At 45.9% G+C, this 11,976-nt stretch overlaps 1 protein-coding gene across 3 annotated transcripts in view; it reads left to right on the plus strand.

The window, feature by feature from the left end:
• LOC125429326 (MYCBP associated protein) overlaps nucleotides 1-11,727 on the plus strand; it is a 29,519-nt gene extending 17,792 nt beyond the window's left edge. The window contains exons 13-19 of one of the 3 annotated variants that reach the window (XM_048490347.1): nucleotides 681-827; nucleotides 4,415-4,705; nucleotides 5,300-5,421; nucleotides 5,958-6,073; nucleotides 6,354-6,466; nucleotides 7,664-7,846; nucleotides 11,018-11,727. In XM_048490347.1, the coding sequence (XP_048346304.1) occupies nucleotides 681-827; nucleotides 4,415-4,705; nucleotides 5,300-5,421; nucleotides 5,958-6,073; nucleotides 6,354-6,466; nucleotides 7,664-7,846; nucleotides 11,018-11,137 (1,092 nt within the window). In that variant the 3' untranslated portion in view covers nucleotides 11,138-11,727. Of the gene's footprint in view, nucleotides 1-680; nucleotides 828-4,414; nucleotides 4,706-5,299; nucleotides 5,422-5,957; nucleotides 6,074-6,353; nucleotides 6,467-7,663; nucleotides 7,847-11,017 lie in introns of those variants that run through there. The other 2 variants (XM_048490348.1, XM_048490349.1) reach the window with 2 other exon arrangements.
• Nucleotides 11,728-11,976: the final 249 nt, after the last annotated feature.

Below are 11,976 nucleotides of genomic sequence, written 5' to 3' on the forward strand. Positions count from 1 at the left end.
GGTACTAATGCAGGGTGGAACCCTCAGAAGGTTCTGCTCACATGCATGAGGCTGTTATGGCACAGCATAAGGGGAAAGATCCAATGCCACAAAGAGCTTTGTATGTGATAGCCTGTATCTTGAATTGAACCTGATCACTGATGGGCAGCCAATGGAGTGACGGCAGAATTGGACTAATACGCATAGTCTGCTTAGCCTCTGATAATAATCAAGCAGTGGCATTTTGCACCAACTGGAATCTCTGGAGTTGATTTTGAGGGGTGACCTACGAAGAATGCATTACAGTAGCCTAGTGCTGATGCTACTGTGTCATGGATCTAAGTTGCCAGACGGGTAGTGTCAAGGCAGGGAGCCATCTTGGGGGCTGAACTAAGTGCATTTTTTGTGGCTGATTTTCTTCTTTTCAAATAAGTTCTTATCTGGCAGCTTTTGGGTAGAAATAAATGATGAATAATAGCATCAAAGCTGTATCATAATATACAAAAGTATTTTTTTTTGTATTTTTGTCTATGTCTCTGTCACCAGAAGATGCAAATATTAGTTGATATTTGAAGTGATTTACAATACTATCTGAACTCCATACCTTTCTAAACCCATTGATTTCAGTGGATTAAAAAGGGTGTAAACCTGCTCAGGACTGCACTGTCAAGTCTTAGGTGTGACTTTCTTTGGTGTTTCAGGAAGAAATAAAAGCCCATGAAATTGCTGTTATAGTGGAGGAGAATCTGAAAGAGCTGCTTGATCGAGTTCGTACACCACCACTAACACCATCTCCTATGGATGCATATGTTTCTGAGGAAGAGTTATTCCATAATATGAACCCAGAGGTATCATATTTGCTTTGGGATGAAAGGGGTAAGATAGTGAATTGCAGAGTGTTAAGAACCTAGACTGTAGATCATGGGGATTTTCTGAGAACTAGCCAAGGTACAGTTTCTGCCATCAAACCTCACCTTTCACCCCTCCTGCCACCCCAAGCCTCACCTTTCAACCCTCCCCTTCCCACCTAGTCCAAGCCACATCTGTCCAACCTCTTCCACCCACAAGCCCCAGACCTAGAACTAGGTAGGTGGCAAGTGTTGCACTGAGAGCTGGGGGGAGGCGCTATAACCCCTGTACAGAGGTGGAGCGAGGGGGGACTGTGTCCGGGGCACGGTTGCGCTCTGCACCCCTGCCGCAGCGCCATCTGCCCCGCCCCAGAACACCCTGCCACGCCCCCATCACACCCCCTCTGTGGCCCAGCCATGCCCCTCCACTGTTCCACCTGGGGCGTTGCGCCCCACCCTGCTCCATTGGCACTATGCCCTGGTCCCTGTAAAACCTGTTGCAGTGGGAGATGCTTCCTCTTCCCCCTTTTGCTAGGGCCCACTGCATCTCCCCCACAATGGACTTTGCTGCTAGTACCAATATATTTCCAGTTACGCTCTTTAATTGTTCTGTAAGACCTTGTTCCCATTTTCATTTATACTGCATTTCCTCCAGGATAAGATTTAATCAGGGACATAACCCGTAGGTTTTTGACCACCTGTATATAAATAATCGTGTGAGTTCTGATTAAAATAATCAAGGCAAGAGATGTTTGGAGATAGTTTGCCATTGCCTGCCTCCATGACCCTGGTATTCCTTGGAGGTCTCCCATTCAAATACTTGCCAGGGTCCTGGCTGACTGGATCAAGGTCAACCAGCAAGCTTCCATCGCACAACTGGGGATTTCTTCTTGAGTTTCCCAGGCCCTAGGCCCACACTTTAACTGTTACATCATGCTGGCTCTCCGATTCCCATGTAGCAGTCCGTTTATCAATCAGCTGCCTAATCAGGTTGGAAGGAAGTGTGGAGAGGCAGAAGGGACAATGGATATAGGACAGCCCTAGGACACATTGGTTGCTTCCTGAAAAGTAATTTAATTCATCATGTTTGCCCCATTTTTAATGAATTCATAGCTGGTGTATCAAATTGTATCCCAGAAAGGGCTTTTCCATCACAGAGGCTCTGATTGTTGTTAGGAGGGACGGACATATGGGGTCAAATGTCCCCGGGCAGCGGGTCCATACACTGACTGCTCAGATTGTGCTGCTGCCTACTGGCCACCTACTGCTGGCTGGGCTGGGACTTGCCGCACTCCACCTGTGCACGGCCATCCTGCTGCTGGCCAACTGCTGCATGGGGCAAGCGCTGGCTCAGCTCTCCCAGGGCCTGGCTGAGGAGACCCCTGTCTGCGGGGCCACTGGAGCGGGCTGCTTCTGGGCTGCCTGACCGTGGCGCTGGGAGGGCAATGGCAGCTGGTAGTGCTCCAGGGAGCTCGTTTCCTCGCCTTGCCCAGCATGTGAGTCTTTGTACGCCACTCTCTTGGCCACCCTGGAGCCCTTGCCTGGCTTCTCTGCTGGCCCTAGGGGCGGATCCTCTACATGTGGCACGCGTAGCTTGGGAAGCGGCAGGAGGCAGGCCAAGGGGCGGAAGGAGCGGGACTGGCCACCGCTGCCCCCTTCCCCCCTACGGTGCCGGTTTGGAAGAGGAGGAGGTGCTCCAGTTCTATGATGGCCACTGAGATGGCCGGCTGCTGTTTGCCCATTGGCACCGCTTATCTGCCCCATTCGCACAGTGTTTGCCCACCGCCAGTCACCCACCCCGCTTGCTGGCCTGCCCACTGCTACTTCCCTTCCTCCCCAAGTACTTCTCAGCACCCAACGAGGCATAGTGGCCTCTACAGCCTCCCCCAGGCGACTTTCTCTGCGGCCACCTGAGGTAGGGGCTCTGGCTTAGGGAATACCATCTGGGGGGTGGGGGGCAGCAGCAGCTATCCCATGGCTCACCCTTTCTTACTCTTTCCCTGCATTCTGTTTCCCTCATTCTCTCCATTCCTCTTGTTCTGCTGGCCTTCTTCTCTATCTCCCTTTCTCTCCCATTGTGTTTCCCCCCTCATTCTCTCCATATTCCTCATTTTGCCACACTTTCTCTCTATCCCCCTTTCTCTCTCTTTCATCCCCCGTTCTGGCCCCCCCCCCCCCCCCCCACGTTTGCCATGGAAGCTTGCTGGCTGACCTAACCTACCTTGCAGGTTGTGACGGATTAGGCTCTTATGGGGTTAAAGTGCAAAGGTGCAGTTAACCAGAGCAAAACACCACAGTAACAGCCAAAGCGCAACCTGATTGGCTGGGCTGTAATGCTATAGCTGGTAGCCACAGATAGGGTGCGCTGTCTGCTATAAAAGCAGGAAGAAGCCTGTCAGTGTCTGAGTGGAGAGACATGCAGATTCAGGAGTCAGACACAGATTGTGTCATCTCACAGTTCCTTCAGTCTGGAGATTGTGTCTAGTGGCAGTGAGGCCAGGGAGAGACAGGGAGAGGAAGGCTAGGTGGCCAGATTCCTCTAATCTCAGACTGTCAGGGAGGAACAGTGTTTGTTATAAGCCAGATAGCCTGGATCTCTGGAATAGGGAAACTTCACGTGGCGGCCCTCCTAAAGTCAGTGACCATTCCCTTTTGGTGATAAAGGGCGGGGGAACTAGGAGTGTGCTTGACTGCAGGTGGAAAGTTTTCCCTCAAGAGGCAAAAACAAATCCAGTGGGGAAAACTGCTGTAACATCTAAGAAAGAAACATCTACCTGTGAAACCTAAAATGCTTTTGAAACCTCTCTGTTCCATCTGAGAAGCTAAACCAGTCTGTAAATAAAATTTAGTTTTGTTTTAAACTTTAACAAGTGCCGGTGTGTGACTGATTCACAGAAAGGGGTAGTACCTGTATGATTTAAAAATCCATCTCCTATAAACAGAGTTTCCGTTTTTCTTGAAGGCTCTGTTTTTCTCCTCAGAGTGAGAAGGGGTATTGGTGCACAGGGCTATTATGAAGGTAAAATGGAGGAGAGCAACATGATGTAACTCACTGGTTCCTATTGGGGAGAAAGGTGGGTTGGGAAATTCCTGAAGATTCAGGTATTAAGCTGTGCATGCGTGCGTGCGTGCGAAGTCGCAAGTAAGGCATCGCGTCTTGATCGCGCGTCGTCAAGTCGTCGTCAAGTCGCGTGCGTGCGTGCGTGCGTGCGTGCGTGCGTGTGTGCTGGTGAGAGAAGGAAACTGAGCAGGAAAATACTGTCTTGGGGTTCACCCTCTAAAGCAGTCATCTTCTCCATGGTAACAGGTTTCTGTAATTTGGACTCCACCTGGAGGTTGGCAACTGTACTTTCTCTGAGTATATGCACATTGCCCCGGGAGTGAAAGGAACCTTCCAGAACCACTGCTGCCTTTGCGAATGCTCAGGGAGGGGGTGGCAAAATCATTTCTGGCCCCAGGCTCCATTTTCTGTAGATATACCACTGCGTGTGGATCTACCAGAATCTGTTTAGACGCTTGTTTCCTTTATATTACTGTGTATGTTGTTCTTCTTTGCCATATCTTTTTCTGTTTTCTGCTTGTTCTAGTTACACTACCAGCACCAAGTGGTGAAGGGGCTTCATGAACTGTGGGACAAACTCATGAATCCTCCTCGAGCAAAGAGCACTGATATCGTGGATGAATTCCCCCAACCAAAAAGTACTCTGGAGCTGCAACAAAAAAGTCCCGTGGAAGACACAAGCAAGAGTATCTCCCCAGATGTTTTGGGACCACGAAAGTCAGTGTTGGAGGAGCAGATGAGTCCCTTGAGTGTAATTGAGGAGGAGGAGGATGTGAATCGTGTGGAGTGGAATCTCTCTATTGCAGATTTTAGACAGGTAATTGACAAGTGGTCCTTATTTCCCCCTTTTAATATTTCCAGCCTATCCCATTCTTTTAATAGTATATCCAAGGACTTCTATTACTGACAGCTTAAAGGAATTATAGTGTATCCAGACTGTGTCCTTTATTAAGACATAGGAATGTACACAGAGACACGCGTATGCTAAGGTAATCACATCATATCAGAAGAATATTGACCATTTCCATTTGATTATGTTCATTTTCCAAACCAAGTTCCAGAGTTTTTTAGAGCACACATTTGCACTGGAGTCAAGCACCATATTCTTTTTAGGTTGAGACCTCTCATATATTGAAAGACTTACATGTGGGCCTCTGAATGGGTGTACTATCAGGGGAGATCCCTTTTTTTTTTAGAAATGAAGATTCCTTGAATCAGATATTCAGGTCTACCTGTGATAATGGAAAGGAGAGTTTCATCATGTATTGGGGTTGAGGGGGGGGGGGGGCAGCCATTTTGTCCTTTTAACTCAACAAGGTGTGAGGATCTTAGGCTGGTTATGGAAAGCCAGAGACACTTGTCCTCGTGTAAAACTTCCATTTCATTGTGTGTGCACTTTCTGTCCCATCAGATTTTGCTGGCAGTCCCTGTGGAAGAAGAGCGAGAAGCTGCGCTGGCCCATCTCAATAAAGCTGCCCTGGAGCTTTGTAATGAACAGATATCACCCCAGACAGATCTCGTATATCAGATTTGGTATGTCGATACCGCCAGCCTACAAACACCTTTTTTCTACCGAAATAAATTTGACACAAATTGCTCTCTGGTTTGTAGGAGGAAGAGGGGTTTCTAACAGATGGAGCAAATCAGTTGCATAAAAGAAAAGGGGAAATATTCTGAGCTGGTGTATAGCTGTTTTAAAACAGTTCTGGAGATGAACCAGATTGTTGCCTTGCTTAGCTCTTCAGAGACATAAAATTACTCTTCCCGTTAGAATTTGATTATAGAGATCTCAGATGAGCCTCAGGTTTCTTTACTCATCAAAGAGTCTCCTATTAAACAGCCTCCCAGAGTTGTTGGGATGAATTTCAGTCCATCATTAAAAGGCTGTATGGATGAACTGTAAAGCAAGAGCCTAAACAACACCGTAGACCAATTCGCTCTCATCTTGAGGCTCTCTCAGAACCCCAAAGTCCTTTGCTTATAGAGAAAAAAAATCATAGTCAGCAAAGTTGTACCTTGCTCTGCCCCCTTCCTGCTATCCCATCCAGCACCGTTTTTTAAAATGTTAGTTTCCAGTTGTGGCGTGAAGTAATTGATGGTCTCGTGAGCAGTTCGCTAGCGCTGAGGTCTATGCTTGGTATGCCTGAGAAGGACACTTACTCAGAACTTGTTCAAGAGGAACCAGGTAAATTACAGTCTTAAAAGACCAGATTACTGGGGGAGGTGTGGAGCTTGGTAGGATCCTGGGGGTGAGGGTTGGGTAGGGACTGCCAGTGTAGGTATAAACTCAGCAGCAAAACATCTTTGTGGAACTGGCTCATAAATTTACTTGCTTTTCAGAGCTGAGTTTTGGTTATCTGCCAAAACTCGGTTTTATTGGTCTGAGAGACCAGTAAAATAATGAACAGTTAGCAACCCTAGATTTACCCAGGGATCATGTAAATGAAATGCTGTTTTCTGTGCAGCTGAGATAAAACCAGTTCTTGTAAAGGGAGGGAAGGAAGACCGGAAACTTCAGAAAGAAGATAAAAAGTCTGCTGGGAAGGAGGAAAAAAAAGGAGGAAAGACAAGCAAAGAGGTATGTTTTGAGGCCCTTTGAGATAAATACTGGAAATAAAGGTTCAGGGAAGATGTTTGAAAGATTGCTGGGATGTATTGTTGAGGTTTGTGAACTGAACTTACTCTTTGGTTGTTGTTTTTCACAGTGAAATTGCACCTGGGTGGACTCAGGATCTCATGTACCGGGTCAATTTTGCCCCAGTCTGTGATTCTTCACGGATCCCTGCTTCTGCCCCTATTCTGCTCCAGCTGTTTCTGCACAGGCACAGGGCTTTTTAAAATTTTCCCCGTGATCTATTTCGCACATGTGCAGACAACCTCCATTTCCCACATTCTGATTGACCGCTGGTTGTGTCACTCAAATGGTATCATTCTTCCCCCATTCCCCCATTCCCCCATTCACTTTCATGGAGGGAGAAACTGTGGATTTAGAAAGAGAAAGGAGGGGAAGGGGGAATGAAGAGCAGTCTGCCTTTCCTAGGCAGGAAGGGGGGAAAGCGTGTGAGCGGGGGGCAGCATCCCATCTGCAATGGCTGCAGTGAAAGACTCCATTTAAGAGAGGAGGAGGGAGTCCTTTTACACAGATGGCTAGGAAGCTGCAATTCCTTTCATGCTCGCCTCTTCTCCTCTCTGCCCCCCCTGCCTGTAAATCTCTCCCCCACCCAGCAGATGGATTTTTGCCACTCCAGCTCAGCAGAGGGTGTCCCCCTCCCTCATCCTTGGGCTGCACACAAGCCTCTGCTTAATGTGATCAACGCACCCCTTCTCCATCTTTGCCGTTTCCATTTCTGGCTCACACTTTCTGCACGGAAAGCGTTGGGCGGGCCAAAATGGCAAGGCAGAAAAAATTCAAAAGTTCTTGCCCGGATCTGCTCCTGCAGTTTTTTCATGGCACCGAGGATGCACAGGGGTATTTTAAAAAATGCCACCTTGATAGCGATTTCTGAAATTCGTGGAGCAAAGGCAACACTGCGGGGCAGCGCTGGGGCCACACCGGGCCAGACATGCTGCAGCTCCGGGAACCGTGAGGAATCCTCGAATGCACAGGTGTGTTCCCCATGCTCACACCGGTGCAATTTCGCCGTGAAAAACCGGCCCTTGTTGAAAGTGGCTTCAGACCTGCAGCCATATGAGATATACATCTGAAGATAATTTATATACTGACATACAAAAATGCTCTGATCTCTCTTTGGCATACTTGCATTTTTCTGGGTAGGAGCGTCCAAACAGCAAGAAATTGAAGTCAAAAGAAGAGCGAAAACTGAAAGCTGCCACCAAGGAGACAAAGGAACACACCCCCTTTTCAGTGGATGCTGTGGAATTAGAAGCTGTACAACCTCGACAGGAACAGGTGGACCCAGTTGTGCAGGCAAAATACCACGAGAAACTTTATGTCGAAGTAGGTGTAGTTAGAGCTATTCTTGTTCAGTTGTCTGCTGCTTTAGGTGCATTTGTATAGCAGTTTTTTTAAAATTCCTCACTAAAATCAATTAACCAGGTCCTGTGAGCAGATGTTCAAATGGGAGTGCCTATCTTGTTTTCTGAGTCTCTTTCATAACATGCTGCCTTTTTGATAATTAATAGTTTGTCAGGATTCCATCCAGCACTACATTTATTTTAATTCCGTATGAGTTTCTGAAGCCATCCTGCGATGAGTCTTAGATACATTACTAGTTAAGATGAGTTCTTTTCAAAATGCAAATGGTTTTGTCATAAAGTAGATTTTACTTCTGCATCAGAGGGCCTTTCCCTACTCTCTTCGATTCCCCCTATGCTGCGCACTGCTCTCAGCGTGCGGCATCCCAGGTGCGCGCCCGGGCGTCCCCATGACATCATCAAAAGGCTCCGTGAAGAAGAGCGCCAGGGATGCTGTGCGCTGAGGGGGAGCGGCAGCAGTGGGGCGGCTGCGCTGTCACCGCCCCTGTCATGGGGAGTGCCGGGGAACCCCGCGCTACTCTCCTCAAGTAGCGCGGGGCTTAAGGTAAGTGGGAAAAGGCCCAATGTTCCAGACCTGGGTTGATGTAGGAGAGCCTTCTCTCCAGAGGCGTATCTAGGCAAACTGGAGCCCGAGGACAAAACCTGAGTTTGGCGCCCCCCCATATGGACGGGGGCCAAAGTTATGGATCCTCGGAGGTGTAGCCCCATCTCCTATTAGCTCCCATTGGAAACAATGGGGGATGGGGTCCCCCTTTGGGGGTACATAACATTGGACCCCCTGAACCAAACCTCACCTAACTTGGGTGGTATCATCATGAGGGTCTCCTAAAAAATTCCTGAAATTGTGGTGCTGCTAGCCTAAAAACTGCACCCTCTGCTGGCCAAAAACTGAAAAAATACAAAAAAATATAAAAAACACACAAACAAACCTGAAATGTTTGCACCCTCCACTGGGGAGTGCCCAGGGACATAGGGTACCCCATGTTCCCTAGGTAAATATGCCACTGCTTCTCTCCATTCCATTGGAAGATAGAATACTGAGGCCACGAATGAAAGAAAACTGAGTAGCAACCAGTCAGATTTAGAGACCTTTATTAGGCAGTCTTTAAACACAAGCAACATAATTACCCTCATTCTAATAGTACAAGGCAAGGTGGTGAGGCTATTTGTGTTGACAAACTATTCCAGAATAATGTCAGAACTATTCTGTTTTCACAGGAATGGTTTAGGGCACTAGTGTAGCATTGCTCATTAGAAGACTGACTCTTCTGCCTGAACTAACTAGATGTGGCTTTAATCCATGTTTTGAATTACATTTGGGGCACCCAGATCTCATTTATATATTTGAAGGTTCTTTAGCCATTATGTTAATAAAACAAAATGGCTTTAGGAATGACTTCAGTTACCTCCTGTTTGTTTTCCGTCCTTGATTAAAAAAGAGCATCAGTGGCTCCACGTAGCCATGGAAAAAGATGGACTTCGTGGGTCACTAAAAGGCAAAACATGTTTTTCTGTGCGTTTTCTACCCGAGTGTTCGTTTTCCAGACTTTCTTTGTTGGCTAAAATGGAAAAATGGTTCTTTCCTAAGCATGTTTCAGCTTTGCTTCCACAGTCAGAGATGTTGAATCTATGTTCTAGGTTTACTAGATCCCTTCATAACTATAGGATAATCTGGCTGCATATTTACTGAATGGTTTGAATAAAAAAGGTGGTAAAATGTATTGCCGAAGGCTTTCACAGCTGAAATTGCTATGGTCTTGTGTATGGCCATGTTCTAGTAGCATTTTCTCCTGACGTTTCACCTGCATCTGTGACTGGCATCTTCAGATGTGGTAAAATGATTCATGCATGAGATACTGCTGCAAAATATCTAGTACCACTTCTATTTTATTGGATTCAGTAAGACCTATTTCCCCTGGCCTGGATTGCCCAAGTTAGCATAATATCAGATCCCAGAAGCTAAGCAGGGGCAACCCTGTTTAGAGCTTGGATGAGAGGCCTCCAAGAAATACCAGTGTTATGATGTGGAGGCAGGAAATAGAGGGTAAGGGCTAGCACAGGGGTAGGGAACCTGCGGCTCTCCAGATGTTCAGGAACTACAATTCCCATCAGCCTCTGTCAGCATGGCCAATTGGCCATGCTGGTAGGAGCTGATGGGAATTGTAGTTCCTGAACATCTGGAGAGCCGCAGGTTCCCTACCCCTGGTCTAGCAGAAAGGGCAAGATAAGCAAGATAAATCAGCAGGGGTCAAAAAGGAAGGAAAAGGGACAGGGCAGTACAAGAGAGAGAAAAGGATGGGATTCCCCCGCCCCACAAATCTTGAAGGTCCCTGATGGTGCATTTTTACTTATCCTATCTTAAAAAGATTATGTTCAGGCTACCAGCATTGAAATCAGATGTCAGAAACTCAAACCAATGCACGCGAAGTTGCCTTATGCAGAGTGAGGTTGTTAATCCATTTAGCCTATTTTGCCTATTCTGTCTGGCAGGAATACACAATGGGTCAGTGGCCTTTTCCTAGTCTTTCCTAGTCCTTAGACCCTGAGAGCCTTTTAAATAGAGATAGGGTATGAATCGAGGACCTTTAGCATGTAAAGCATATCACTGAGCTAGGGCCTCTTGCTCAAAGAACTCTTTAAATTGCTTCAGACTGTGCAGATTATTGCGGAAAGGTAGCTGCATTCATATGTTGCATCAAAATAAAACAGGAGTCCAGTGGCACCTTAAAGACAAACAACGTTTATTCTATGATAAGCTTTCATGAGTCAGTTCCACCTCATCAGATAAATACTCACAAAAGCTTATGCAGGAATACATTTTGTTAGGTCTTTAAAGTGTCACAGTACTCCTGTTTCATCTCAGCCTATGTAGTTGCTTATGTCAGTAGCCTACCATCCTGGTTAATGACAGCAACCTAACAGTTCAGTTTGTGTGTGCGTGCGCGTGCGTGCGTGTAGTAGTAGTAGCTATCAAATAAGCAATCTTTCCCTCCAAATATTTATTATGGGGAACAAAATCTCTGGAAAAATATGTTAATTTGCTTGATTATTTATCTAAAAGATATCAACATTCATGTGTGCTGTTTCTGTTGAGCTGTTGTGCTGAAAGATTGTTTGAATCACCTCCTTTTAGGTTTACGGACTACTGGATTCAATGTTGAGCAAAATGCTTTCTCTCTTTGATCAATTGAAGAAGGATGCCCTGGACAAGAAGAAGAAAGCAGGTTTTGGTTCTGATTTCATAATGAAATAAAATGTTGTTTATATAGAGAGAGTTAGTGCAGTTCCCATTTGTTTATGAAACTAGCAATTGATACAGCTCTGAGGGCCAGTTTGCACTGTTAGCTGCCTCCCTGAAACCACCTGTACAGATAAAGCTTGAATAATAAAACTACCCTTGTGGTAAATTAGCTACCCTAGTTGTACTTTTTGGGCCAAACACAGAGGAAAGAGGCTTGAGAACCTTTTTGTCTTTAAAACATTGTCACCTTTACAATAGTAAACAGTATCCTCGAAGCACTGTGAGTTACCATGTACAGTTTGATTTTTAAAACCAAAATTCACCTGGGACAAAAAGCAGCAACAGAAATCTTTCTTTTCTTTTTTGCCACCAGGGTAGTTTTTCTATGTTATGAGTTTATTATCTCGGGAATGAAATTGCTTCCTAACAATGTGAAGTACAGTTACTTCACGACAGAGAGATAATATTTGTGAGGCAAGGTACAAAAACCTGGAAAGAAATTAATTTTAGATGTTTGTCCTTTAAGATGCATGGAAGTTTATATAAGTTGTCTAATATCTTGGGTTCAAAACATGTTTTTTTGTTGTTTCAAATTAAAAAGCAGCTTTGTAAAAGAATTGTGCTGGTTCGAGTTATTTTGTATGCAAAATGGAAGGAGTGAATCTAAGCAAAAGAAACATTGTGCCTCATGTCAAAGAGTATTTTCAAGCTTTGGATATAGTAGTTGTGTGAATTACAATATTTTCTAGCGTGTGTGTGTGAAGTGACATCAATACCACATTTTTTTTAAAAAAGGGTGAAAACTGGGGTGCTGTGTGGTTTCCGGGCTGTATGGCCATGTTCTAGCAACA

Source organism: Sphaerodactylus townsendi, linkage group LG03, assembly GCF_021028975.2.
Source record: "Sphaerodactylus townsendi isolate TG3544 linkage group LG03, MPM_Stown_v2.3, whole genome shotgun sequence".
NCBI classification, from domain to species: domain Eukaryota; kingdom Metazoa; phylum Chordata; class Lepidosauria; order Squamata; family Sphaerodactylidae; genus Sphaerodactylus; species Sphaerodactylus townsendi.